This window comes from Corvus hawaiiensis, chromosome 1 (assembly GCF_020740725.1).
Source record: "Corvus hawaiiensis isolate bCorHaw1 chromosome 1, bCorHaw1.pri.cur, whole genome shotgun sequence".
In the NCBI taxonomy this organism is placed as follows: domain Eukaryota; kingdom Metazoa; phylum Chordata; class Aves; order Passeriformes; family Corvidae; genus Corvus; species Corvus hawaiiensis.
In genome coordinates this window covers 48,512,602-48,537,509 of record NC_063213.1, presented here as the reverse complement: position 1 = coordinate 48,537,509, position 24,908 = coordinate 48,512,602, and the positions used below count along the sequence as shown (strand labels likewise).

The 24,908-nt window shown below is 37.3% G+C and overlaps 1 protein-coding gene across 1 annotated transcript in view; it reads left to right on the top strand.

Moving 5' to 3' along the window:
* DNAH11 (dynein axonemal heavy chain 11) overlaps positions 1–24,908 on the top strand; it is a 107,201-nt gene that overhangs the window by 52,137 nt on the left and 30,156 nt on the right. The window contains 7 exon segments of the mRNA XM_048321285.1: positions 9,586–9,642; positions 9,644–9,760; positions 12,615–12,851; positions 13,910–14,022; positions 21,178–21,259; positions 21,261–21,383; positions 23,387–23,527. Coding sequence (XP_048177242.1) covers positions 9,586–9,642; positions 9,644–9,760; positions 12,615–12,851; positions 13,910–14,022; positions 21,178–21,259; positions 21,261–21,383; positions 23,387–23,527 — 870 coding nt within the window.

Here is a 24,908-nt window from a genome sequence, read left to right as displayed (position 1 = left end):
TTTTTGTGAGGGTTGTTAGCAGGAGTCTTTCTCTCAGCTATGCTTAGTTCCTAACAGGAAGAATCCTGTACCTCAGGCAAAGCTGCAATTCCTTTGCATTTGTCTGTTTCCTGTGTTAGGCCAACAGTTGTCATACTGCCATTTACTATGGATATTTTTACTAACCACTTTATAAAATCCATACTGCATATTCAACCAGGATTTCCTTTACATGGTGGGAGGATCCCATTAGAACTATTATTTTTATAAGTGATTCATACCCTAGCTGGTCCACTTGATGAACTTTTCTAAAGAACTGTAGCTGTAATTTTTAATTCTCTAGCAGTTATTACTCATAACAGTAATTAGCTCAGAGCTCATGGGGTAGTTGAATGGATAACTCTATAGTTGGTCAAATTCACTGTTGACAAATGCAAAATAATACATATTTGACCTTTCTATGAATACTTCTTGATTGCTATTTGTTTATTAGTAGCTTATGAAAGAAGACATGGGGTCTGATCTTGAAGAATTCAAAGAAAACTTTGAAGTTAGCCCTGTATTGAGCTGAGAGTAGGACTGGATTACCCCTAAAGATCCTTCTAAACTATACCATATTATGATTCCAAAAATAAACCAGAATTTTAGTTTATCCAGTAATGTTTTATGAGATGAACTTCATCTAAAGAATAAAAAGGAAATAGCTGTCTATGCAGTGTGTATACTATATGTGCTAGGATGTATTTGTAACATTTAACAGAGCAAGTGGTAATTGTTACCTAGTAAAAACTGCTGCACACATCACTAAGGAAAACTTGGTTTTGACTTCTTTCTTGTAACTGAGTTGTGACTTAGTCCAGAAATTTGAAGATGCCAAGAAGAGATTCAGTTTTAGTAAAAGAAAAACCTTAAAAAATGTATACACTTACATAATTCTTGTCTTAATCTACCATTTCCTTACTCAGTATTATTGGCAAAATTATTTTTTAAGACCAATTATTCCTCTTGGGAAATTCTGTATTTGTTTATTGTGGTCCACATGCTGCCTTCGTCTCTCAGGAGGAATGCACAGTCACTATTTTTAGGTGCTCTACTATACAGCCTCAAATCATTTCACTTCAAAAGCTTCAGTTACAGTGCAATCCTTTGCACAGGCCAGTGCAAAATATTGTTCATTCAAATGTCTTGCAAATTCTAGATGGGAATAGGATTCTCATCTATTTTTCATCCTTTTTTCCATTTGAGAGGTGATTGAAGTTACTGATTTCCACAAACTGCTTTTGTACTGTTGGACTGACAATTATTTCTGTACCTGTTGTACTCATAGAACAGAAACCTCTTAATGGAGAGGATTTAAAATGTTATTCAAAGAAAATATTTGAAAATGATTGGAGTAACCTGGTTTTAATTATAAGTTTAATTTTTTCTAGCAACTCTGTGGCAGACTGGAAATTATCAAAATGTCTATAAGTAGTACATAACATTAAGACACATAAAAAAGATATTGATAGCTTCCCCAGGATTAGCAGCTAGAAGGAAAAAAATAAAATTTCAAGCTGGCAGGCACCAGGACTTCAAAGAATCTATGAATCTTAGAAGGAAGTTTGTGCTCTCAGAACTATAACAAGATATAAAATGTTAATCCGAAAAGCTTCACCTACAGGAAATTCTATGGCTGAGAGGTGCATTTCCTCTGATGGTTAGTGCCTGGTTTTCTACCTGTAAAATGTTAGAGGATGATGAGAGGCTGAGTTCATTAGACAAGTTCAGTATTCAGATGGAATGAAGTCTGCAGACTGGTGAGTACAAAACAGGATCCTTTCCTGTCTTTGCACTTTGCTCTCTGGGTTCATCATTTTTCTCCATTTAAACACGCACAACCTGGTCAACAGTGAATAAATTCTCTGCAGATTTTCATCCCTATTCCATGATCCTGAACTGCACTGTTCAATGTTACATTTAAAATCAGCTCAGCTTCCTCTGATGGGAACTTGTATCAATCCATATGCTAAAGGACATGATGTGCAACATGCTGTTCATGGGGATGACTCCTATGTACAGCAGTAGCATTAACCAGGATTAGCTGATGAAAAGATGCAAATTCAGCATGAAACACTAGCATTTTAGTGTCATCCATTTTTATAGTTCGAATAAAATGCTGCAGACATATTCGCCAATTTTCTTTGACTTTTCTAGAGGGTTTTACATCTAGCAAAGTTTCAGCAGTTCCATTTTTCCATCCCTGGTACTGCTTGATCTGCATAACTTATCATTCAGTATTTTGTAATGTGGACCCCTGCCCCATGCAGCTTGTTCCAGCTGGCTCACATCAGGCTTTTTAAAGGTAAGATTCACTGTGTAAGGAAGTCTGCGAAATTAGTATAAAAGGAAGGTAAACTTGTATTTTTTTTCTGGGAAAAGAAAAATGAACCATGCAGGCACCTCTTAGCAACAAGTACTTAGATTTTATTTACCTTAGCTGCTGATAACCCTGTGCACCCCATTAGCCTGTAGAAAGCTCTTAGTCCTTATCTGAGTTGTGTGAGTAAACAACTCAGAGTTGTGTCCATAAAAACAAGAATTCTTCTAATGTTAAAGGAAGGTCACTCTCTATATATGAATGTTTTTCTGTACCTCTCTCTCTGGGCTGTCGGCTGACTGTATCCAGTCTGCAGGATTGCCCCCTATTCTTCAGTTCATTTCTTGCCCTTTTCCCTTCCAGTCATTTATTTGCCTGTCTCTTTTCCATCTTCCTCTATCAATTTTCTGAAGAATAAACTTGAAGGCAGAGCATCAGAAGCTAGTGACCTCTGCTTCTGCATTCATGGATATTCTGTGCTCCCTGACTCATAATTCAGCTTCTTTCTCTTGGCAAAGAGAGAGAGGGAAGGAGAGCTGTCCATATTTTTCATATGGAAATTTTTGTGGCCAGCAATTCTGAGTGATGATAACCAGTGCCACTGCTAGTAATCAATAACACACCTTCACCAGGCAGCACAGTGAGACTGACCTCCTTTCACTTTTCATGGGCCCCAGAATATATCTTTAAATGAGAAATGGTGAGGGGATCGACTGCCCCCTCTGTCAGTTCGCAGATAACATCAAGCTGGGCAGGAGTATTGATCTGCTGGAGGGCAGGGAGGCTCTGCAGTGGGAGGTGGACAGGCTCTCCTCCCAACCAATAAGTGATAGGACAAGAGAAGATGGCCTCAGGTTGTGTCAGAAAATGATTAGATTGCATATTAGGAAAAATTTCTTCACCAAAAAAGTTGCCAGGTAGAGTCAGAATCCCTGAAGGTATTTCAAAGACGTGTGGATGTGGCATTCAGGGACATGGTTTAGTGGTGGGCTTGGCAGTCCTGGGTTAACAGCTGAACTCAATGATCTTAAAGGTAATTTCTGACCAAAAATATTCTATGGTCTATGGGAACATTGTAATAAATATTGTTACAGTAATCTTTTTTTGGATGGTAAATATACACAGGCTGGTACTAATACTAATACAGTATGTAATTTTAAACATTTAAAACATTCTGAAGATGATTTAAAAATACTCTGTGGATGGTGATGCCCACAAATCCTTTCTTGCGTGTTAAATTTTTAATATCTCATCAAGTCCAACAATTACTATGTATTTACAGTAAATTGAATGAAAAGGCAGTTAGGAAATATGAAAAAGGATTGTTCTCAAGAAAAATTGTTTTATAGGTATTTTGAGTGGAAATAAATCAGATTTCTATCCTTCATGAGGGTAGTTATCTGCTAAAAATATTTGTGAAAATTATGATTTTACATTCATGTGCATATCACAACAACTATGCCTATAATATGAAAAGAAAAAGAAAAAAAGAGAAGTTTAGTAGTGCTAAGGCTAAAAAGTTGGGCCAAACTGATCCTTTTTGCAGAAGTGGTGCAAAAAAATCAATAAATGATTGTATTTATCATTACAATAATTGTTATTAATATATGAGAGAACTTAAAATATAGTCTGTGCCTAAAAAGGATTTTACAAGGGCACAGTCCAGCAGGCTTGCTACGGAGAGTAATGGCTCTCTGCTGTGATTTGTGGAACATAGTTTCCTGGCACTAGCTTCCTCAAAAACAAGTGTTTTTAAAATACATGATTTATCCTATAGAATTTAGGGTGCTGGGGTATAAAGTGCAATATGTAATTCTGCTGTTGCCAGACTTTATTTATGTTACATGCTATGAAAGGATGACAAAAGGGAATAGTGTGTTTTGTAGTGACAACTTTCCTATTCAGAAATCATAGGATAAGAACTGCTGTGATAAAGGAGACTATTATGTATCAAAAAAATCAAATCCCACAGACATTGAGGCACTCCTTACTGTTTGTCTCTCTCATCTTTACTACCTGAGCCTTTGATGGATGAGTGCACTTGAACTTTAGTCAGCTCTATGTTATCATGCAGGGAAATTTGAGGTGTCTAGAAATAAGTCTCTCCTAAAAAAGAGTAGAGAACTGTTACTGGGCTTGTTCTTCTGATGCCTTGAATGCTAGACTGATGACATTTTACTTATAGCCCATCTCTGTTAGATGCCTTTATTGAGTATAAGCCCTCATTAGTCTCTCAATTTAAGATTCATCACCATAAAAAGTGGAATGGCTGCCTCATTATCCCTAAAGAAATCAAGTCAGCCTTCTTTATTAATCTATAAGATGCATCTTTCCCCCTTTGTCAATAAATTTCTTGTTTTTAATTTATAATTAATTTCTAAATTTCCTGGTTTTACACCACCAATTCAAGCATCAAACCTGACAGAAGAGATCCAAATCTCTGATCCTGCAAAACCAGCAAAAATAGCTTTTGTGGAGGTATGCACACCTTGCTCCTGCTGCTGTTCTTTCATGAAACCTGAAATAGGAAAATTTTGCCCTCAAGAGGATCTCACTGTTGTTGGCTCTGTAAGTTACTCTAGAGAAACAAATCACTTTGAGGCAATTTGTTTTGAGTCATGTGCAGTATGAAACCCCTGAAAGCACAGCCAGGGATGTTGCTGCCTTCTGAGCAGAGTGCAGAGAAGTGTGGTTGAAGTGCAGATCAGCGTGCAGAAGACCTGCATGTGTTCTGCCACTAGCCATAATGTCTGCCCATGAGCAAATTGCTGAATCATTTTGTGTCTCCAGGCTCATATGCAAACTGAAAATAACAATTCTGTCTTGCATTTTTTTGACCAAAAGTGTTGTTAGTAAATGTACTTATGTTGGTCCAGGAGCTGCAGGAAAAAAACCACAGAATACAGCAAAACATTTCCTCTGAAGTTTGTGTCCCTCAAAGTTAAAGGTACCGTCTACAATTATTGTCATTAAAATATATTATTTAAAAGAAAAAATAATAATACTTTTAAAAAACAAGCAAAGCCTCCAAACAACAAACCTTAGCCACACTATTTACGCATCCCTTTTCTGCATAAGCTCACATCTTCACTTGAGAAAGCAGTTGAAGAAACAGTCCTATGTCAAGATGATGTCAACAGAATAAACAAAATTACTTGGTTGAGTGACCTGGGGTAAGAAGATTTTGCCTGAATGTTCATCCTAGTGTGAGTTTTTATATACAAGATGACACTTATTAGAAATCATTTAGATTAAAAAAATAAGACCAAACCAAACAATCTGAAACCACAAATAAACTCTCAGCAAAATTGTGTGAAGTAAAATGTGTGGCACCACAATTTTATTTCCTAAAAATCAAGTACTGCTGAGAAGCCAATATTGGCATGATTGCTAGAGAGAAATCTCAATAACTAAGTCACCACATTTATACACAACTGTGAACACATTGTGACAGCCTGGGCAGCCTCTGGTTAATGAGCAGAAAGACTGAATAATCCTCTAGGTCAGGATGGAGCTGCCCTGCATCTGCCCTTGTTGCACTTTAGATTGCAACTAAGTGGAAGGCACCCGCCAGATATTTGCTATTTGCTTTTAGTTTTTTTCCCTTTTACAGAAACTAATAATTTTTAAATAAGAATTAAATGTATTTATGTTAAAATTATATATTTCAGTGTGATTATTAGCTTTATTTGCAGACAAACATCATTAAAGCTACCACATGCCTATTTAACAGAACCATTCAAGTCACCCACAGCATTGCTGATCAGTCTCTCCTAGGTCTTTACAGAAATTGTTCTGTCTCAATCCATCATCTAGAATTTTAATGACTCATTTTTTTGACAAATAAGTGTCTATGACAGGAAATAGAAAGCACAAGGAATATTTACACTATGACATGAGCTCCCAAGGGAGTCTGAATAAATATTTTAAGTTGGATTTCTTAAAATCTCTGTGACCTTGCTTTCTAAGATCAGAGTGTGGATACATTTGTTTGTGCAAATATCTCAGCAGAGGCTAGCAATCAATATTAAACCAGTTTGGAAAAAAAATTATTGTAAGAGCACAAAACTAGTAAAAAACCCCCAGCGCAATTAAAACAGAATCTATTTTTTTTTAATCTGATTCTGAAATTATTATGCTAGAAATGTAAAATATATAAATAATCTTTCCTATGGTAGAAAAACAGTAGAGTTGATGTTACTATCTGCATATGAGAACTTTTGTTCGTCCCAAGACACCTCAGATGGTCCCTACTGGCCTGGCCTTGCAGACCTCCAAAGCCTCTGGAAGCTCTGTGGGAGTCAATGGCCTTAGCCCATAGTTAGTCTCCAGGTCTTGAAGATTTACACATAATTAAAAGAAGTTTATCTCCAGAATTTGAGGTTTTATTAGTGATCTTATCGTGGAAGTTAAGGGGGAAAATATTGGAAAGGATTAATTGAAAATGTCAAGCCTTTTCCTCTGAGAATAAATTCTTTTTGACTAGAACAGGAGATAGTTAACTTCTGAAAAGCATCAAGACTGATGATTTTGTCTATATAGCATTGACCTGGAAGCTCAGCCATTCAGACTAATAAATCAGGCAATTTATATTTAATCATTAACTAACTCCCGAGCTGAACAGCTGTTCAAAATTAGAAATGGGTCACCCCGGCCAGGATGACATTACAGGCAATCTATAATGCATTAGAATAAAATTATAGTGATTTTTAACTGTCTGGAAATTTATTACACTGCATGTTCCAACTCTTAAACCCTTGTTAGCCAATGTCACAAGTGATTTATGGTGCTTGGCTGGTATGGTAAAATTACTGAAGATTTAAATAGACAATCATTCTATGTTTAGCAAATCTTCAAATTTCAAAGCTCCTTTGGAGAATGAGGTGGGTGCTCTTTATTGTTTATGGCTTACCAGTCAGTGACAACAAGAAGAGAGAACGGATAAATCAAAAAACCCTCTGGTAAATTAATGGATTTATTGTCTTGTTACCCTCAGTTAATGATTTAAAGAAAAATCCAATGACTTCTGTAGGCAAAAATGAATGTCTAAAATACTTCAAAACAAAACTGCTACATTGCAAAGATTGCTGTTAGAGCCCTCAACAGGAGTGGTCCTTTACTTGTCAGATGTTGGGCATCTCTGATGAATGGAACTGGGGTTTAGGAGGCCTTCACACACCAAATTCCTGTGTTTATACTGTGAAGCATATACATGCTAGCTCTTTTAAGCAGCATACTTTGATTAAAGATACTTCTATTTTCTTAGTGGATCGTCTATATTCCTCTTTTATAACAAAAGCCTTTGAGTCTTCTGTTGTCGTTAAATTCTATGTCTGTCTTCATGAGATTGAATGTTTAACCATTTCAGTAAGTATTTAGGATTTTTCTGAAAAATAAAAGTGGAAAATACTTCATAAATATAAAATGTAACGATTATTTTGTTACTTTGGTTTTTTACACAGAGAAAATTATTTTTTAAATGAGAGTGAGTTGTTATTTGAGATTGATTTTATAATCTGTACAGCTTTCAAGAATGAGCACATTTAAGAGTTTTCTTTTAAGCTCTTAAGCAGCTGACACCAGCAAAAAAACAAGCATTTAATATCAAATTATATTAAGTACAGAGCATACTTTCTGTTCATGATTACATCATGTAAAGGACTGGAAAAATATTATTTGATTACTATCATTTCTCTGAAAAACAGCTGTCTGTATGGGCAGTGGTAAATGACTGTCCTTATAAGTAGTTCTGAGGTATTTTCTTTCTTTCATCCTGGCCCTTTCTCTGCTTCAGTCACTGGAGAATGATTTCCTGAGGTTTCCCTAAAGCAAGTGAACAGACTATGAAACTTTATTTTATCTGCATGTTTCAAACAGTACAAACAAATAAGAAAGGTTATGGCAGTTTATCCCTATTTTACATCTAGAATTTTATCCATTTGAAGATGACTCTAATGGGTGATCAATTTTTACCTTCCCCTCCATGCTGAAGCTATTTGAGCATGCATTCATGCGTATGTTCATTCCTTTGCTGGGAATTGTACACACAGAACAATCAAAGCATAACGTGCCAAATACTGCTAGTTTGGGGCTTATGCCACGTCACAAATCCTCACTGAAAAAGAGAGGATCCACATCTTAAATGTTAACTTTCTTTAAAGAAGATGTTTTCATTTTTCTGAAACTGTTTAATAACCAGCTAAAATTTTAAATAGGTGGTGGGCTGTCTTTACACATAACTGGAATAAAATAACAGGCTCCCACATAGCTGCTTATAATAAATCATCAATATCTAAGACCGTTCCTGACTATTCATCCTAAATATCCCAGGGTTAGTATGTTAAGATGAACTCTACAGAAGAACAAGGGAAAACAGGGCTCTCTGTGGAAAAAAAAAAATTATGAAGAAAGCAATTCTGAAACTAAACTTTGACAGAATCATTGCAGCTGGAAGGAACCTTCCGAGATAATCTAATCCATCTCCATTGATCAAACAGGACTGGTTGGGCCAGATTGTCCAGGACCATGGAAATTCCACAGCCTCTCTGGGCAGCCTGTGTGTTTGGCCACCCTCATCTTCTCTCCTGTCAAAATTCCAAATCATTGCAGCCTTAGCTGAGTGAGATGTCTGTAGCTAGTAGGTAAAAGAAGACAGACAAATAAGAACAAAAAACCCTGCAAATCTTCACAGGACCATAGAATGGTTTGGGTTTGAAGGGACCTTAAAGACCATCTAAGTTCTAAACCCCCTGCCATGGGCAGGGACACCAACTCTACTGCCTTTCTCCTCCCTTTGGAAAAAAAGTGTGAAACAAAAAGCAGAAGTGACATCTTTATTGAGGTTGAAACAGCTTTTTCTTCTTCTTCTTTTTTGTCTTCTAATATTCTTGTTTCCTTACCTTTTCTCAATGTTGCTGGAAATGCTTCCACTGGCAGTAGGACACCAGATGCTGTAAATATTAGAGTGTGTCCACCATGCTGTATCTGATCTAGACAGAAGCACCAATTACTGAAACAGAATGTTTGACAAAGGCTTCTATGGTATTGTTTTCAGCTTCAAAGATTTCAAATCACCACCATAAATTCTGGATTGCTTCCAGCTTTTGCAGTCTTTGGAGTGTATCTCTTGCTGACAGAGTACTCCTCCTGTTGTACTTTTCTGTGCTTCTGGTTAATAATACAGAGATTAAACATTCTGTCTCTTCCATGGTGCTCAGGAGATAACATTTTCCAATTTTGCTTTGCAGTCCAAAAGCACGTGTTGGAGCCAGTCCATCGAGAACCTCAAAGCACAGAAGAAGACTTTTATGTGGTGACATCATATTGACAGCAGCATTTATGTCTTACTTTAGACCCCTCATAAAACGATATCACCAGGAACCAAAGGGACATTTCATGACTCCTTCTCTAAAGGTAAAAAAAGTAAAATATTCTGTACAAAAAGGGAGTCTCCAGTGGAGTGTATGGTTTGTTAAAGTTGCTGTCTTTCAAAAATTTGAAATACAGATCTATATATAAAAGTGCCTCTTAGAAGGTATTTGTTCTCCAGGACACATGTATATATGCATGTGTATATATATATATATATATATATATATATATATATATATATAGTGTGTGTGTGCACACAGGCATACTTTCCTCAGATTACAGGTATCTTTAGAGGGAAATGAAAGAGAGAGGTTCTGTGCCAAAAGAATATCCCTTCCCTTTCCAACTCTCAATGCCAAAGTCTGTTCTTTGTGACAGCTTTGTAAGAGCAAGTGCTGTAAAAATGGTAGAGCTGTACAGAGAGACCTATTCTGCTTAGATTTTAGCTCTGGGAAGAGCATGTAGTTGTGATAATTCCCATTTTTCTGCATGCAGAGGAAACCGTGATAGTACTCAGTAAATGCATAGAAGTTCCAATCCTTACAGTTGTCTCTGCAAAGCTTTCTCCATCCTTACTTGTGAAGCTTTGGACAATTCCTTTCTTCCTTATTGCAAATGCTCCCCACCTTCCCACTTGTTTCCTATTTCTTATGAGCATTGTATCATGATTAATTCATTTCTTGTCAGAAATATGTGAAATGGGCAGCGCTTACCTTATTTTCATTTCATAGATCTATAACGCAGCAGGTGAGCTGAGTTACGAGGACCTCTGGAAATACAGTTAAATACAGCTTCGAGTTTCCAAGGTCAGCTCAGAATTGTGGGGACATCTCTTTGTAGACATTTGCTTTGTGCTAGAGTTTAGCAGTCACTTATTTGTGTAGAGCTTTCCTTTATCTGAAACCTGTCCTTTTCGACCAAAATCTTGTTTGCAGATAAAATCCTTTCTCAGAAACCTCCTTCTACCTTGCAGCCTAGTTCTGATAGGTAGAAAAAATTGCCCCGTATATTTTCAATAGTAGGACTCTGGAAATAAATGTCATTCTTAACTCTTTTGAGACTCCTCTAAAATGGATTGAACATTTTTACGAATAAAAATAAAGCATACTTTGATTTTCTACTTTTTAAGATACTTTCACGGAACAGAAGTGAGACAAAATACCTCATTTCAGTTTTGTTTGTTTTCCTGCAAGTGAGGAAGAGTGGAAAAGAAGAGACAAATACACTTGAAAAGTTATATTAAGATAGATGTTTATTAATAGTCCTCTACAGAAGGAACAGCAAGTAGTTCTATGCCATTAAGTATCAGCTTTGTGCAGATACAGTGACAATAGATGTACCCATATATGCAGATATTTTTCGTGCATTGTGTGAAAATTAATATTAGGAACCTGATAATACCCCAATGCTATTGTTTTACACAAGGAAGTATTTCAGCTCATGGAAATGATTGTATTGGTTGTCTTAGAGCCCACAGATAAAACAAATCATGTTTTCAGTCTTTTGATATATTTAGATGAATGTGTTACACATGGGAGATAGAAATGTTGCATGCTTGCAGAGGGGAGTGTATGCCTGCTGGGACCTTTGTGCTTGTATTTTCAGCACATTCATCAAAAATTAGGTTGATCTTGGGCTCAGAGATTAGAATCAAGGGTTAGACAATTTAAGGTGGTATGTGTTCTGTAATATTATGGTAACTATGACACTGTGCCACAGAAACTGCATTAGAGGTATAGTGTCATTCTTATTACTAATAATTGTGCAAATTTGGCTCAAATTAAATATATATAATGCTTTTCATTATAAATAACTGTCAGATATACATGAGGGGTTTTTTTGTTGTTTCAGTGCACACTTCTAAAAGAAGATCCAATCTAAAAGCCAGTACTGAGGACTAGATGAGTTCAGGGAGAAGGAAAATTTTGATGGAAGAGTTTTTAAGATACTTCTGAATGGGAGACAAGATAGTTCAGGCTTAATAGTGATGATGCAGTGCTTTCCTTTATTTATGGCTTTTGAATTCAGTCCAAAAATCACTAATAAGGAAGCCTGGAATAACACCATGAAAGAATTGGTGGGGGTTTGCCCTTTGCTTCAGGAAGGAAAAAATTAATTCCAGGCATCTGGTATAGCTCTTCTATTATGCTTCCTCCAGCCCTTCTTGTTTGTTCCAAATAACTCACTTATTCACTCTCTCTTACTCTGTTGTGCTTCATGAGGCATTTCCCTTCCCAGCCATACCTGTCTGGTAAGCACTGATTTCAGGTGTTCCATTTCTGTTTTATTTCATCTCCTTGCAAGTGCCTGTGAGAGGCTGGCATCCAGCAAGCGTGGCTGTGAGATGGCTGCTCTGTGGCAGCCTCCTCCTTAGTGCAGGGGCACTCACACGAGAGCATTGCTGCAGCTGGTGCCCCACAGGGAGCTCCACGGCTGCCTCTGCCCCCAGAGATGGCCCCATTCTCTGCCTTTTGAGTGAACTGAACTATATTAATAAGGTGCCATGGGAATCCTGCTTTTATAATTTTTTTTTTTTGTGGATAAATACTGATTTATGTTCCAGAAATAGCTGCTCAAGAGCATACATAAGCATTGAATTTGCAATATCAGAATACACTGAAATGTATAATATATGGTGCATTTTTAACTTTATTGAACTATAAATATTTTTATGAAGTAAATGTCCTAAGAGAAAACACTTTTTTAAAATCTGTAATAAATATGAAAAACTGCTTCTTGTCACATTTCCTAGTACTTTCTTTTCATCTGAAACTCCACAGGGATCCTCCTTACTTTTCGGCCTTACTTTAATTTATATCCCCCCAGTTATCTTGTGCATTGCACTGAGTCATGTCTTGCTACTTGGTAACCTTGCTGGATGATTGTATTCCACTCTGATTCTAAGGCTCCTGTTCCTATGACAGAGGGCCTGGACCCAATTGCCACGTTGACAGATGATGTTATGACTGTGGCATGGAGTAACGAGGGTGATAGGATGTCAACAGAAAATGTCACTATTCTAACAAACTGTGAGTGCTGACTTCTGATGATAGATCCCCAGCAACAGGGAACTAAATGGATAAAGAATAAATATGGAGCTGACCTTAAAGTCATACGTCTAGGAAAGAAAGGAGATGTGCAAGCTGAAGAATTGGCTTTCATGTTTACTGCCTTCAAGTTCCCCTAATTTTTGCAAGGGATTGGTGTTTGTTGAAATGTACTTACTTAAAGAATTGAAATATTACAACAGCTCTGCTTATTTATCCATAGCATCATTTTCCTTTTAAAATCATGCTTGAAAAGGCATCCTTCTTATGTTCTTTTCAAGTCTTGAGCAGGAAATGAAGTGGAAGTTGAGGTGCATTTCTTGTGAGGGTCAAATCACTTTTTCAAAAGCTAAGGTGCAAAGCCTGATGATAATTCCTTATTTATACTCTTCAGTTTAGTCAGCAGAACACAGCCTGCGCACCTCACATGTATGTGCAGTATTAAATGCAAAAGCCAATATTGGGTCATTTCCTGGTAAACAAACATGGTCTTAATTCTTATTGTTGTTACTGAATTATATGTAAGCTGATAGGACTAGCATGTAACTGATCTCCTCGTGCATTTTCTTATCTTTGCTTAGAGTTAGGGAGATAATGGTCTATTTCAAAGGGGTTTCAGAGTTTATTTTACTAAATTCCAGATATAACACACAATTACACAGCAAATGGTCATAGCACTGCCTGATTTTTAAAATAGGTCTTAATCATCTGGCCTGTCTGTTCATTTGAATCAGCTCTTTTCCCTCATCTGTCCTGGTTTGTTTTTCATTCTTTTTTCAACCCTCAAAAATAATCATGATTTTTCTTTCACACTCAGTATTACCCTGCTCTGTGAAGCTATATTGAGCTATACCAGTGTCTGCCATGTGGGGCTGTACCCTCATATTTGCTTATAAGAAAAGCCCCAGCAATGCATTTTTTGTTTAATATGAGGAATAACAAGAGCATAGGTAGAAAGATGTTGAACTCAAACCTGTCAAACTCTTAAACACTGGGCAATTCTTTGTGAACAGTTTTCCATGGTTTAACCACGTGCTTTTAGAAAAACTTCGAGATTTATATTATATAAAGGAAATCCTTCTATAACCAGCATTTATCTAATATTGGGGGGTGGGAGGAGGGAATTTTATTTTTCATATAAAGTGTTATGAAGACCATTGAAAGAGCTTTAGCTTTTGATGAGACTGTACTAATTGAAAACGTGTGTGCCTCTATTGATCCCATGCTTGATTCTCTGCTTGGAAGACATGCAGTTAAAAAGGGAAGGTATGCATGCTTGGGTAATCAGAATTTTTCCATGACAACTGGATCTATATTGCTTTGATTGCCACATTTTGCTTAGTGCTTCAACTCTTCATGAAACAGATGATTTCTTTTTAAAATACAATGGCTAAAACCTGGTGATGAGTGGATATTAAAATGTTGGTATCTGCATCTGAATAGATAGCAAAATTATGTTCTCAGTTTCCAAACTGGACTCAAAATACTATATAGATCTGTGTTTCTCAAACTCAAGTGGAATTCTTTACTTTTTTTACTTCATAAAAGGAATAAAACAAGGTGGAGCGTATATTATAATTCGGCTCAAAAGAAAGGAAAGTATTTCCTTTCTGAGTTAGGCATCTATAGCAAGAGGGAAGGCGTTGGAAATGACAGGCTAGATTTGGGTTCAGCAATATAGGGTTTTCCAGCTGCAATATCAGCTTAAGAAAACTGTTCCTTCACTATGCTGTAATTGGTTTTTGGGCCACCCCTTGAAATAATGAAGTGGTTTAAAAAGGAAAAATAAATACAAATAAACAAAAAGCCAACCAAAGAAAAAACCCAAGCAAACAAACAACCTGGAAAGTAAGGCAAATGGGGAAAAACTGATATGGTAGAACACAGGACAGAAATGGGTAAACCAGAGATGGGGACTGTTTACATTGGTATTTCTGCCAACCTCCCATGTATCAAACCAGTCCAGCTGATGCTGGTCACGAATTCATCAAGGCACATGTCCCAGTGGTGCTAATGCCTGCTCAGTTCTACCCAGAAACCTGCTCTGCTGGCACCAAAACTCACATGCCCCGTTTTTCATGTGAGTGCCCCGAATACTCAAATTCAGGGCCTGTTCTGGGCTCTCCCTCCCAAGGAAAGGGTGAGCTCCATCCCAGAGATCTGCAGCTGGGCATTCCAGTAGGAGACTCAAACTGGGTAACACAAGGCTGAGTTAATGGGTGTCCTCTGTTCTGACACAGCAGTGGCAGGAGTGGTAGATGGTACAAGGGAAGGTAACCTTATGTTTTGACATTTTGGGTTGATGTCTGTGAATCTCATCTTTCATTCCCATGCTCCCTTTCTCCCTTATATTTTGAAAAATTGTCAAATTTAGAAAATATAATTAAAAATATTTTCTAAGGTATAATTTGGGTACCTGTAGATATACACTTTCAGGATGATAATTGGGAAAATAAAGGAGTTTGTACATGGTGCAAGAGAATTTCAATCTGTAATATCTTCCATAACTTTTCACAAAAACTTCGCATGAAATTGTTGAGTCCTCAGTGCAGATGTCAGCCTAAAGAATAATGTTGATTTGTGGTTGCTCGAGAGTAAACTTGTTAGACTTCATTAAATACTTCATCTGCTGAACTGAAGTGCCATGTCATTGATTCTGCTCAAATGTTAACTTATTTTTGTGTGAAAGTGTTCCTCTCTTCTATTCTTGTTTGCAAGCAACACATCAACAAGCTGGATTTTTCATGTTGGAGAATGTGATATTTATTCTGATACAAAGCCAGACATCCTCCTGAGGCATTTCTGGATGGATCTCAAACGTTAGTCAAAGAGTGATTAGAGTGCTTGCACAGCTTCACATTGTCAAAAGTGAAAATATGAAAGAAATTATAAATAAAGAATTTATCTTATTTTGTTCAGGTTACCCAAGATTTTCTCTCTCCCTTTCCCCTGATATTTCAGGCATTTGTGCCTGCAAAGTAAATCTAAGCAGTAAAAACCAGCCCAAATCCCCTCGTATACTTGAAGCTCCTGGAAGATGCACTCTTGCCCTGCACTGTGAGACCTTGAAATGATCCCCCTTTGTTGCATTTTTCTATAGCTGAATTTGAAGTACTTCAGAGTAAGAGCCTGCAGCTTGCTTTTCAGAATCCATAGTGAAGAAACTCTAGTGAAAATTAGAATTATACTAGTCTAAAAGAGAGATCAGAATTTTCACAGGCTAACAGACCTTTAAGGCATGAGACAGGGGGATGGGAAACAACAGAAAGAAGTTGGATTGAAAAGGACAAGGGTCACAGCAATCTAGTTTGGCATTTACTTAGCAAAGGCTTCCATGTAGCACAATGAAGATGTGTACATGGACACAAAAACAAATATATGAAGGTATTGAAAAATAAGTTCTTCTGCTGAATATTTTAGGCAGCGTTACATGACCTGGCATTCTGTGCCTGGCTGAAGATGCACAAGTCACCTTTGAGGGGCACTTGTGTGTGTGTATATACATAAATATATATATATATACACATGTACATATTTACACACCACAATATATATACACACACACAATATATGCCCCATTTATTACCAAATAAGCAGAGTTTGCCTCATTCCTGATTCATTCCTGTCATTTGTTTATTTTAGTAGTTCTGTCAGGTACTTTGAATTTTTTTTCCTAATAAAGAAAGACTAGAAAGGTATTTGTGATAGATATGGTGCAGTCCAGCAGTTGAAGTTCATTAATAATTGGAATGTTGCAGAGTATGAAGTAATGAATACTAATTACTCCTTTCATGTCTGACAGCACCCCATGGACCAATACATCAGCCCAGACTTTAATTTGGTTCTAGTAATGGTTTCATCAATAGTACATTAATTCTGTGTTTGAAAAGATGTACAGTTGAACCTGACCCACACAGTAGATACCACTGTCATAAAATGGCCACATACTGACAACAACTGGATAATTACAAATAATTAAATCCACTGAGCTTCAGACAATCCTAATTTTAGGTAAAATATATCTTATCATATCAATCGACAGAAAGCATAGCAAGGGAAATTTATCAACTTGTACTCCTTCCAAAGCAAATTTACTAGCCTGTTTATTAGAGAACTTGCTGATCTGTGAAGCACTTCATGAAAGTACCTCTCCCCTTCCTTCTTTGCAAGATGGTTCTTATGTTGCACTCCTGGATATTCTGTAACACCAGCTCCTGGTATTGTTTCCGAATGAAGGCTGAGAAAGAAATTCTCAGCCTTGGAGAACTTCAAATGGATAAATTTATATTTTCCTCAAAACCAGGTGACCACAGGGTGAACTAAAGGTATTTGTTATCTCTGAAAAGCAGACTACATGCTTAAGTGCCTTAGTATATATCTAGAAGCCTAAAAAATTTTAGGTGTTCAAATAAGTATATATTTTTATATAATTTCAGAGCTGCAAAACTGCTCAGTTTTTCCTAGTGCACTTTAGACTGTGGCCTTCTGTTCAAAATGTCTTTAAAATGCTACGATTTTTGTTAAAATATTTCATGATCTTTGCTTTGAGAAGCAGAAGAGAAGGAAAAATAATCAAGGAATTTTAGGAAGATCTCATTTGTAGTACATAGCTTTATGTAAACATGGAAGCCATAAGAAAAAACGTAAGTAAAATTTGGGTGCAACGTATTAGCAACACATGCAAAAATTATTCAAGACGCAAATAGCTTTTTTGGAGCAGATAAATCAAGCCATAATAGTAAACAGGTATTATTTCTACATGGTGTTGGGTTTTGGCCCTCACCTGCGATAAGAGGAACAATGCCATCGGTTTGGTATGGATGGCCTTTAATATTTGAATTTTACCTCTGTGTGTCCTATCCTGTTTCCCCAGCACCACTCTTTTGGAAGTCACTGGCTATGAGCATTAACTATCACAGATCAGTGTAATTTTGGCTCACAGGAGAGAAGACAGAGGAATAAATTCCCTGTTCATAAGGCTTCTATTTGCATTTGCATGAACTGTTACACTTGCTGAACTCCTTTGCACAAAGAGGTAGTCATGTCTCTTCAGCCACAAGATCAGATTATTAAAAGATTTTTTAAGATGTCTTGAAATCTGATTTATGTGCAAATGTAGCTTGTATGAACAAGTTTCCATTCTTATGAGGCATGACTATTATTCACGGAACAGCAAGAAAATTTGCTCCATTTCTCCACAGGGAGAAGCTTTCCTTGCCTTGAACATCTCGCCAGCTGTGCAGCTTCAAGGCAGTGCTTTTCCCACTGAACTAGTTTGACCAACTTGCACAGTTTGCCTACTGAGATTGCCTAGTAACAGCTCCACTCTGTGCTTTTTTTCACCTGATTTATTCAACTTCGTTCTCTACATTACTTGTTGGGGTTTGCAAGTTGGTTCCAGAAGCTTTTAATTTTAAGCAGCAGGAACTGAATGAAGGCTCCTCTGGAAAATGTGTTTATCCCTCTTTCTTCCCACTGAAAAATATTATTTCCCTTTCCTTTCCTGTCCAAAAATTTATCACTTTTTTCATTCTTGCTGAGCTGATCCAAAACATCTCTCTACAGGAAGCTATCCTGCCATTCTGCCATTTAGAGTTATGGTGTGTTTTGGAGAACGTCTGCCCTGAAAGGTATGCTTTAATTTTGTGTTGCATGAAATTGTCTGCTAAGAAAAGATTTTGCATAAACTCTCGAACCATTTCATTATATGAAGTCATGTTCCTATATTCAAAATTTCTCACCTTCATGAGTTCCTGTCCTTGAAAGACCTAGGCATTGTTACCTTAGGCAGAACATACACTAGGGAATAGCAGGTCTTTGTGTCAATCAATCAGATTTGACAGATCAGACAAGATGTTACACTGGCCCTAGTCTTCTCACAGCTGAGTGCTCATGTTATCATCTGGAATTTATTTGGTTTTATATTTGCTTTTGCAAAAAATAATTTATACTCAAGGCATATACAGGGTTTTTAAAGCTTTGTAAATCCTTTTTGAATCCCTTAATCTACTTTATTTCAAAATCTATGAGAATTTCAATACAAAAAAAAACCTAGTGGGGAACAATCTCTCTTTAATTTACTTTGTTCTTAAATACCAGGGAGTTGGGACTCACATGAAAGATGCTCTGTCTGTTCCTGGGTAGAGTGCTGCATTAGTTCCATCCATTCTATCTGCCTCAGCTGATGGAATAGGATATCATGAGGAAAACATTGCTAAAAGTAGAACTTGTCCTTAGAAATTTATTTGGTGACTATTTTTTTATGTTCCTTCTATCATGGACTTCCACTATTCATGCCTATTTTGCTGCATTTCTTCATAATCCAGAATTAACCTCTAAACAGATATCTTTTACTGAAAAAAAATGAAGTCATCCTTCTGGGTTCCCCACCTCTCTGTTTATCATTGTTGCTTATACTCTTGAACCATGCGAGAGCAATAACAAAACATTTCTTTTTCCCAAATCTGTAATTAACAGAAAACCTACAACAGCTGCAGTAATAAAACCTACCAAGTCATTATGTAGGTTTTGCCTTTCATAGGTGATAATCACAGAAATTGGTTATTTATTGCTTCTGTGAATTGAGAACTCCTAAAGGAAATAATTTAATCCAGAACTCTAAAGCTTGTTATATTGCCTCATAGATGTTCTGAAACATAGTGTGACTCCCTTAGCAAAGCTTTTTCTTCTGACAAAGCAAACTGAAGAACTTGTCTTTTGTCAGATCTCTTGTTTTGTCTGTGTGTGTGTGTGTGTCTTGAAAGCAAAGCAAGATTGCTTTCTCCATGTCAAGCTCTACAGTTTTGTTCCTTCCAGCTGCAGCCAGTTTTGAAGGCTGTGGAGGGACCACGTTGCAGAACTGGACAGTGAATTCACATCCACCTGAGAGAGGTTGTGTAATCTAAAGGATATGACCATACAGCTAAATTATTGCAGTATTATACAAGCATAAGCCGGGAAAACCCATCTCCCATAGTTTGCATGGCAGTATTATATGATATACATGTCTGATGTTGAGTTTTGTAGAATCATGGGTTTCCCAGCACTAGACATAGTAGGTTTCCTTAAGGAATTCGCTTAAAGTATATAATAAGCAACTCTGTTTTCTTCCTTGTCCCTGGTGAAATGCAGAAGGGTCTCAGCACACCATTTCATTTAGACCATGTCTTCTGGCTGAGGGCATGTCAGAAGCAGGCACGGGTCTTAAGAGCTGAAACCTATGTCCCTGGCTCTGGCAATGACCTGGGATAGCCTAGCAAAAAGCAATGTTAAAATTTCGACAGAAGGTACTTGGTTTATTCATGTTCTGATGTGACTTTCATAAATTGCATTTTAAGTGTTTAGTATCTATGGTAATGCAATCACTGAAAATTGAGTTAACAAATGCCCATTTGAATTTTATGAAAGACGTTTGTGTCTACCTGTGTTCCATGTCATAAATGTTCTTTTGACCCTTTTTTTAACAGAGTTTTATTACTAATATTTGAATCTCCTTTCTTGGCAGAGAACATTCAAAAGCATTGCTGTACAGAAAATACTGGTTTTGTGCTCATGTGTGGCAAGTGAATCCTGCAAATTGACACACTGTTCACTGTGCAAGTCAATAACAAAAAGTTGTGTCACTGGATCACACTGGACCAAACACATGGCACACACTACATGTAGTCTACAAGCAATCTTTCAAATTTTTTTGGTGCTGTGCCACAGAAGTAGGAAGGTGAACTTCACATTGCCTCACTGCTGGGCTCCAAAATGGTACTTCAGCAGTAGCAGTGTTGCTGTAAAGGACAGGCTTCACCCCTCACTGAAGATAAGGGATCAGGAGATGACAGTTCTTCAGTAAGGGATTTCCGTGAATAAAATATGAACCTAGTATAACTCATTCTTTCATCCAACAGATAATTAATTTGGAATGAAACATTTAGTGAATTACCTGAAAAAAACCAATATTTTTATTGTTTCATTTGCCAGCCATTCCCTCTCCTCTAGTCCATCCATTTGTTAGAAATACACGTCCCTGCTTAATTTTTTAGGCTATATATTTAAGGAAATTATAGGAAAAACTAACAACTATCTCATTGGTATTTGTTTGAAAACTTTGCTAGGTTTCTGGTAAGTAATGATGATAGACATTTATCCCTAAGCCAGACTCTTTAGGACAGCAATGAATAATCTCCCTGTGTCTGCTGTATATGCAAATGAAACTACCTGAATTAAGAAATACTCTGTGTGTTCTTCATATAGTTTTGGTGTGTTCAATCATCCTCTTTTTGTTTCTTAAGTTGCAGGCACCTAAAGTTTGGGTTATATGCATTTGCTATGCTGCTAAGATCATACAGTAACCATTGTTTGCAATCTGAGATACTTATGAGGTTTTAATTTAGTGAGATCCCCATTCTTGTGCATTTTATTCCTTCCCAGATGTACCAAGATTGAAGACAAAAAATGTGAATTCAACAGGAATTTTCATCTCATCCTTCACACTAAACTGGCTAACCCTCACTTACAAGCCAGAACTGCAGGCTCAGACCACCCTCATTAATTTCACTGTCACCAGGGACAGGCTGGAAGAGCAGCTGTTGGCTGAGGCTGTTCATGCTGAAAGGCAACACTCACAAAAATGTAAGGTAAGGACTATCTTTTGGTTTTTCTGTTGCCTGCTCTGAAATTTTAAGGCTAGAATTAATATGCCTGTTTGAATCTACTGTACAGTAATTGTTAGTAGCCCATATTAGAAAGTTTTTAAGAGTCTGCAAAGTGTAGAAAGTACTTCTACTGATTTGCTCAAATCTGTGTTCCCAAAGGGCCTGTCTTGACCTAAAGCTCTGCTAGATATTAAATTCATTGGGATGTTATTCCCACACTTCTCTCTACCGCTTGGTTTGCTCTGCGCATTGCATTTCATTTACCGTGCAGGATTAAAGCCCTCTGCAGTGCTTTGTGCTTCAGCGATCTTGATCCAATAAGTGTAAATAAAATTTCATGCCAGTCAGAATGAGGATATGATGGCACTGTTAGGAGCTAGGACATTTGGTTAATAAATCATAATTTATTCCTGCAAGGGTGCAGTTCTGTGGCTGCTGCAGTCATACCAATGTATAGCAACCTATGAGGAGAAATGCTTTTATAAGTGGGTATAGGAAGGACTTCGGGCAGACTGTAATCTATGAGATTAAAAAGTGAAAAGAAAATACTTAGGGGTGTGAAATGAATAACAAGAATACCTTCTATTTCTCTAGTGTGTCTTTCCAGTTATTAATTAACTGATTAATAAATAAATTAATTAACTAATAAATTAATGAATTAACTAACTTCATCCTCAAATATTTGCTCCACCTGTTTGAGGTACTGCTGCTTCATGCAAGGGCAAACTGTGTCAGGGAGTTTAATTACCCCAAGAAGAATGAAAGCCATATACTTGGGAATGCAATCCGAAAACAGCTGTCCATTTACCCCTGCATCTGCACAGGGCTCCACCTGGGACTGCATGCTTACAAGGCCTGTATCACCCAGGGTTTTCAGTGAGAGTCAGAGTCTGATTGAGAGCTCCCCATAAGACTAGTCAAGCTCTTGCACTGTCACAAGGTCAGTCCGGCAGAGCAGACTTTGACGATGTTTTCCCACACTGTTTGCTGCCAAAGTGAGGTTCTCCAGCCTTGTGTTATTCTCTGGTTTTCTCAGCTGCCACGTAGATTACCACTTGCCATTCCTGGCAAGATCACAGTCCCTTTGTGTAGTCTCAGGAGGAAGGACACTAGGAGAGAGATAAAGTTGTAGTCTATGACAATGTAAGCCTTCTCACTTTGGGTGTCCAGAACCTTAAATCTAATATACTGGGACAGAAAGCAAACTGTCCTTTCAAAATTAAATTAACTGATGTAATTAAACAGAAAATACAGCTCGCAAATGCTATAAAACGTTATTTCTTGCTCTAGTTGTTTAAACACAGTGTTTTTGTTGCCTCTGCTAGTCAGTGCTCACCAAGCAGCAGAAGGGTTTCATGGCTGAGCTCTAGCAGCTGGAGGATGACAGGCTGCTCAGCTTATCAGCTGCCCGGGGCAGTCTCCTAAACTACAGTGAACTTGTAAAGAAAATCAAACCAGCAAAGTCAGCTGCAGCAGAAATACAACCCAAGGCACTAACAACTGACCTGTTTCTAACAACTTAAAGTCACCTGTAAAATGTCTATTATTAATTAAGTGTAACATTTCTATGAGCTCAAATAGGAATAGTCAAATTGCTGTCTGTCCAGAAAGGGCTGTCCTCCCCATATTCATATTTTCATATCTACAATATGTAGTTGTCACATGTTTGATTTTTTTTTAGGTGCTTGAATTAGTACTCATAAAATTAATAAATATCAGCATAAAATTTCAACAAATATATTAATATATAATTGCCATAGTTTCACAGGTAAACAGGCATATTGCTTCAGAGGACAGTTATTCCCTAATGTTTGTCTAAGATAAGAAGCTTACTTCCTTAAATATTTGCTACTGTCTGAAATAAAGTCAGTTTTCTAGAGACTAGACTATCCATATTCTTTTCTGCATGGATAGGAATATTTTGGCAATTGTATGGGATAATCATGGCACATTAAAAAATAAACAAGACAACTGTCATCATTCAGATAGCTGAAGCCAAAGAAAATGAAGTTCAGGATAACACGACAAGAGAGCATTACAGACTGACAGCTGGAGGAGCATCCCTTCCTTACTCTGGAAGTATCAGCCCGGGCAGTGTCAGCCCCATCTACCAGTTTTCACTGAAGGTAAAAATGTCTCCTGCTGACTTGGTTCCAAAGTGCAAGGAACAGAATTCGGCCTCCAGCAGTGATGCCTGATACATTAGTTATTACTTGTACCAGATGTTTACATTGGCAGGGCTGCCTGTCTGAGGAAAGAGAACACGATGTGATCTCCTGCTGGTCTGTAACATGGTACATCCCCACGGGGCTCTTTGTTGGCTGCCTCCATTCTGACAGTGTTTTCTGACTCTGCTTGCAAAAGTTTACCTTCCTTGTGTTAAGCCATCCCACAGGGCCAGGAAGGAAGAGTTTGGAGGAATTCTGTATGAGCAATTCCCTGTCGTAAATCTACCAAATGATCTAGTGCTGTGAGTAAGGGAGATCACCCACTGCAAAATTACGAGCTTGCTTAAGTGAGAGAGTCTCCATGCTGAGTTAAATAAGGAAGCTGAAGAGTATTGCTGTTCACAGCCCTCACCCCTGGTTTGCTGAAAGTTTCCTTTAAGAGCCTCTTGTCAGCCCCTTGCATGTCACACTGCTTAGGTCAGCTCATTATAGGAGCCTACAGTAAGAAACTGATTCTCTTATGAGTAGAAAAGCAAAAAAAAAAATGCAACATTCAAATAAATAAAAATAATTGTACTAACTTTCAGGCCTTCAATGCATCTTCCACAAAGCAATCAAACAGGCTGAAAAATAAGGGGGTTTCAGTGTTTTATCTCTAACATGAGAGAAGCTGTCATGTATTCAACCTGGCTTTTCACAAGCCAAGGACTTTTGAAAATGATAATCTCCTTTTCCTGGCCCAAACTTTTCATATTGGTGATGCTGACATTTGCTGGATTTGCTGTTTCTTTTCTGTAAGGTGATGCCTGTGCCCAAACCCTATGGTTGTGCAGTTTCTCACACAGGATGACTGCTGATTCAGTATCAATAATAATTGCAGAAGTCCCAAAGATGCTATCATGTAATTATTTTCATTTAAAATGCTGCAATGACTTCATGAAGTAGGCTGAGGAAAAACAGCGTGACTTAGATGCTTGCAGTTGGATAATTAGGGTTGAAATTGATTTGTTATATAAAGTTAGAAGTAAATAATACATATCCAAACAACATTCAGGCTGTTGCTTTTCTTTTTAATTTTAGTAACTGTATGCTCTGGAAAAAGTCAGGGCTCAGGGGTACTGGGAGGCAGAGGTGTCTCTGAAGCAAGTCTGATGACTGTTTTCAATTTTGTATGCTGTCAAGGTTCTTCTAAGTAGTAAAGAGATAGAACTCCTTGAATTGGATTTCCTTTTTCAGTTCAGAGTTGAACACAAAAGAGTCCTGTTGACTTTTTAACTACTCAGCCATGGAGTACCTACCATTAGAGTAGTTTGGGAAAATTGCTTTTCAGTTCTAAATC